General features: G+C 46.5%; 1 protein-coding gene across 1 annotated transcript; it reads right to left on the reverse strand.

Moving 5' to 3' along the window:
* Window positions 1-285: 285 nt before the first annotated feature.
* LOC121919740 (interferon-induced transmembrane protein 1-like) lies at window positions 286-4917 on the reverse strand. The gene is made up of 2 exons (XM_042446615.1): window positions 4543-4917; window positions 286-1042 (listed from the first exon to the last, which is right to left on the reverse strand). The coding sequence occupies exons 1-2, from the start codon at window positions 4825-4827 to the stop codon at window positions 881-883; spliced, it is 447 nt and encodes a 148-aa protein (XP_042302549.1). The 5' UTR covers window positions 4828-4917; the 3' UTR covers window positions 286-880.
* Window positions 4918-5157: the final 240 nt, after the last annotated feature.

Raw genomic sequence — 5157 nt, forward strand, 5'->3', positions numbered from 1 at the left:
CTTGCCTATATGCACAGTTAGAGTTGGAAGCAGTCTTGTAGGCAATCTAGTCTACAAAGTGCTGGAAGGGACCTTGTAAGCAATCTTGCTTAATGCAAGAGCACCTCAGCTACACCGTTCACAACCAACAGTTGCCCAGCTTTGTCTTGAAGACCACCAGCAAGGGAAATCCTATCATCATTACTGGTTACCCCTAGAATCATAAAATTTCAGCATGTGACCCTTGGGACTGTTTTTCAATAGCTATTTGGCTCCCCAGTGAAGAAACAAAATAAAAATAGACAATTATTTTTTCCTACAAATGTATTAAAGACTATTCATGGTTATCAAAACAAGTTTTACAAGCATCTCTTACTACAAAAGAAATAGGGAAAACATGACAAGTGGAGAATTTTGCAAAAAGGTGGAAGAGCTAGAAAGCCCTCCTATACATTCCATCCATCCCCTTATTTGACTGGAATAAAGCAGATTCTTACGTGATCTCCAAACCATATCATGGCTTTTTGGGGTTGGCTACATTCAACAGAAGAGAAAATGTGGCTGGTCAAAGTCAGTAGAAAGTGTAGAAGAGGCACTTGGGCCATGTGGAATGAGAAAAAGCAAAGTCTTGAAGCAATACACTCTCTCCATGTCATGGCATATGAAACAGAAGCAACTCCACCTCCATCTTGGCAAAGCTAAGAATGACATAATTGAATATGCCACACTAGACTCTCAAGCCTTTCTCTCTGGCATATTACCCAGCAGTGTCTGAACAAACCAAACAACAACCACTAAGAGATTACCCAAGTAGAAGACTATGAAGCAAAGGAAGATGTGGAAAGGATGTGAAAGAGTTTTTGAAAAGAAGCCACTCTGCAGCCCAGTATAGCAGGGGTTACTATGGCCAATATGCAATGGTAATACCCTCTGTGGTTACAAGGATGATAAGAACAATGACTGACAGGAGACTCAGCAGCAGAGCTGTGATGTTCAGGCACTTGGCAGTAGAACCGTAGCTCCCTGCTCCACTGTGGTCACCAAGCATTTTGCGATCTCTTGCCTGTTGAGAGAAGAGGGGAGAGAGACAAAGAACTGTTAAAAGAGAAGCAAGAAGAAATACAGCTGAGGAATTTCTGCTTTTGCATCAAACTGGACCAAAAATGACCCCCACCCCCGCAACCATAGAGAAGGTAGCATGTAAAAATCCCACGCTTGTATCCTGATGATGGTCACTGAAGTGCCCACTGGAATTTACTATAGGCTGTTGATTGAATACACCAAAATTGGCATCACTTGGTAAGCAAAGATATGACACCCCCCATAAAAAAAACCTAGAATATCTGAGCCCCAAGAAACTTTCTCTACTCTGATTAAGTCTTCACATGAGTTCAGGAAACAGAATGCTATCCAGGAAACAGAATGCTATTTAGGAAATGGATTGTTTAATAAGAAATAATCATAGAATCATAGAGTTGGAAAAGACTGTAAGGGCCATCCAGTCCAGCCCCCTGCCATGCAGGAAATCCAAATCAAAGCATCCCCGACAGATGGCCAACCAGCCTCTGTTTAAAGACCTCCAAGGAATGAGATTCCACTACACTCCAAGGGAGTGTGTTCCACCGTCGGACAGCCCTTAATGTAAGGAGGTTCTTCCTAATGTTGAGGTGGAATCTCTTTTCCTGCAGCTTGCATCCATTGTTCCGGGTCCTAGTCTCTGGAACAGCAAAAAACAAGCTTGCTCCCTCCTCAATATGTTTCCAATGGGGCTTGAGCATAGGCGGAATTCGCCTTACGCGACGGGATCCGGAACGGATCCCCGCGTAAGGAGAGGGCCAACTGTTAATTCAATTCAGCTGTTTCTCTTTCTATTCTTTCTTTGTCATTTCCTTGTTTGGGGACTGCAACTTGTAAATCATGTTTTGTATATCCAGGAAGGTTGAAATGCTATGCAGCTAGTTTTTGGGTACTGTCATTTCTCATGTGCGATTTGTGTCCATTTATCACCTTGTATTTATACATACAACTAAAGGGCATGGTAATGGTTCTGATTTACATCTCATATTAAATATGTGTGAATCCTATAGCAAGGATGGAGAAACCATTTAGTTGCAGTCTATCGTCTGGAGGGCTGCATGTTTCTTATCCATGGGTTGGATACACCTCAGTTTACTAAAATCCTAAATCCCTCTGCAGAAAAGTTGAGTGTGTGAAGATGCTGATCTTGCCTTTAAGGGAGATGAGAAATGTGCTCACAGATGCATTTGCTCTGGATCTTTTCAATAGTATTCCTGCAAATAAAGCTTCATCCAGTTCTGGGCACAATTCAAAAATGACATTGAGAAACTGGAGCATGTCCAAAGGTGGGCAACTAAAATGGTGAAAGGCCTGGAAACCATGCCCTATGAAGAATGACTTAGGGAGCTGGGGATATTTAGTTTGGAGAAGAGAAGGTTAAGAGGTGATATGATAGCCCTGTTTAAATACTTAAAAGGGGTGTCATATTGAGGGAGTAAGCTTGTTTTCTGCTGCTCCAGAGAACAGGACCGGGAACAATGGATGAAAGCTCCAGGAAAAGAGATTCCACCTCAACATTAGGAGGAACTTCCTGACAACAAGAGCTGTTTGACAGTGGAACAAACTCCCTCAGAGTGTAGTGGAGTCCCCTTCCTTAGAGGTCTTTAAACAGAGGCTGGATGGCCATCTGTTGGGGATGCTTTGATTAGGATTTCCTGCATGGCAGAATGGGGTTGGACTTGATGGCCCTTGCAGTCTCTTCCAACTCTATGATTCTATGACTGCTTCTAATCACGTTCATGGCCTGGTAGTAGAGCCCTCATGACATGACTTATATGTTATGAACTGTGTGTGGCAGACCAAAAACCATGGCTATAGCCTTTGTATCAACACATACTTCTTTTTTGTTCAACTCTTCCCTGGCAGACAGCATTCATTTGCAAAGTGATGCCTGTGCATGTGTAAACCAAGGGGAGAGGGGGAGGGAGAAACATGACTCCTCTCAGATAACAAAAAGATGCAGCTGCCAAGTTACAAGCTGAACTTTCGGAAACGGTGAGTTAAGGAGCCAGTTGCCTCCTCACTCCATAACGTTGCCCAGACCTGTTATATTACAAAGGGCCATACTGAACAGGATGGGGTAGCCACATGCACATTTGTCCATTTTCCATATCAAGCAGGGCTGAGTCTTTTCTTGTTAGAGAGGCACACCTAGCAGCAGGAAAGGAAAACCAAACCTTCCCTAGCTTTCTTTTGTTCCATTGTTAGGACTTTCATACCTGAATTGCTGGAAGGAAGCCAAATGTATTTGAAAGCAACTAGGCATGGCAGTTTGTCATGGTAGTTTGAGTGTTGGTCTACAGCTCTTGAGACCAGGGTTCAGTTCCCAGCTCGGCCATGAAACCCACTGGGTGACCTGGGGCAAGTCACATGCTCTCAGCCTCAGGGGAATAGCAAACCTCCTCCAAGCAAATCTTGCCAGGAAAGCCCCTGAGAAGTTTGCCTTAGGCTCACTATAAGTTGGGAACAACTGGAAGGCACACAACAACAGGCATAGCAAGGCAAAAAGTGTGTGTGTGTGTGGGGGGGAGTTTTGCTTCCCATCCTTCATCCCCACACCCCAAGGCTCCTTTCCTTGCAAAGCCAACCAACCACCTGGCATTGGGCTAAGCTTTGGTTTGGATCTAACTGACCAAGATTCAAATACAGCGCTGTGTAAATTTACAGCGCTTTATAAATAAAGGTTAATAATAATAATAATGTGCCAAACAGATTTGCATCAGATCCCCACCCCACACATTCTTCCTCAAAATAAGGAACTCAAAGCCCCTAAATCTCAGCTCTGGAACATGCAGAGAAGTCAGAGCAGGGAATGAGATTAAATTGTGTGTGTGCCTTGAAGTCGACATGAATTTCCTAAGGTTTCCCTAGGCAAGGGCTGCTCTTGAGGTGGTGGTTTTGCCCTCCTCTTCTCATCACTTTTACGGTAGCCCTCCCTCCTGGAGCAGGAAACAGTGGCTGCATCCACACGGCAGAAACAAATAACCCAGTGGAGCACCACTTTAAAACTTTTAATGCCATGGGATTCTGGGAAGTCCAGTTTAATAATAATAATAATAATAATAATAATAATAATAATAAAATTTTATTTATACCCCGCCTCTCCAGATGGATCGAGGCGGCTTACACAATGCAAATAAAAATACACAATAAAGAATAAAATGAAGTACAGAATAGAACCCATTATCCCTCCCTCCAACACAGTAATTCAAAATTCCCAGTAACCAATGCAATAATAAAAGGAGATCTATTGGAGTGAGTGGGAGGAGGGGACATGGGGGAGGGGGTCCTTATTTACTGGGAAAGGACAGCAGAAAGGTGGGAAGCTGGAGGGCATTCTATATGGGGCCACAACCACTTCCCCGAACCCCCTAGCACTGAGTTGAAGTGGTCTCCGAGCGGCTCTCTCTCTTGTTGCCGTGTGGACAGAGGCTTCCCGCGCAAACGTGGGCGAGGCCTCCTCCTCCTCCTCCTCTTCTCGCTCACCTTGACGGAGAAGACCAGGGCCATGAAGCCCAGGCAGCAGAAGTTGAGGTAGATGGTGCTGAAGAGGGACCAGGGCAGGTGGTCGCGGGCGGGCGCCACGAAGACCGGGCTGGGCACGTGGATGACGGTGGCGGAGCCCAGGGGGGCCCCGGGGCCTTGGGGGGCGGCAGCGGGGGCCGGGACGGGGCTCAGCACCCCCAGGTCGTGCTCGTCCTTCAGCTGCTCGTAGCGGGGCAGGGCCCCATTGCCTTGGGGAGGGAAGGGGAACTGGGCGCCACTGGCCATCTCCTCCTCTGGCTGCGTCTCCTTCTGAGAGAGAGGGGCTGGAAAGGACTCGGGAGCCCCGCTCTCCTCCTCCTTCTTCCCAAGCTGGCTTTGTCTGAGGAGGAGGAGGAGACAAAGAAGAAGGCGCTGGGGCCCGCCCCCTGCTGCCCCCCTTTCCCCCCATTTTGGGTGTCTTCTTGCGATTGGGAAGGCTGAGGAGGGCATGGCCTTCTCTGGGAACTCCTGGGGGACTGCCTTGCGAGGAATAGAAACTTAAGGGAAGCTTTCTGGAAACTTTCAGCCACTTCTCAAAGGCTGCCTTTGGAGAGTCAGGGGGAGCAGAGGTCCTCC

The sequence above is a fragment of the Sceloporus undulatus genome, chromosome 1, assembly GCF_019175285.1.
Source record: "Sceloporus undulatus isolate JIND9_A2432 ecotype Alabama chromosome 1, SceUnd_v1.1, whole genome shotgun sequence".
Taxonomy (NCBI): Eukaryota; Metazoa; Chordata; class Lepidosauria; order Squamata; family Phrynosomatidae; genus Sceloporus; species Sceloporus undulatus.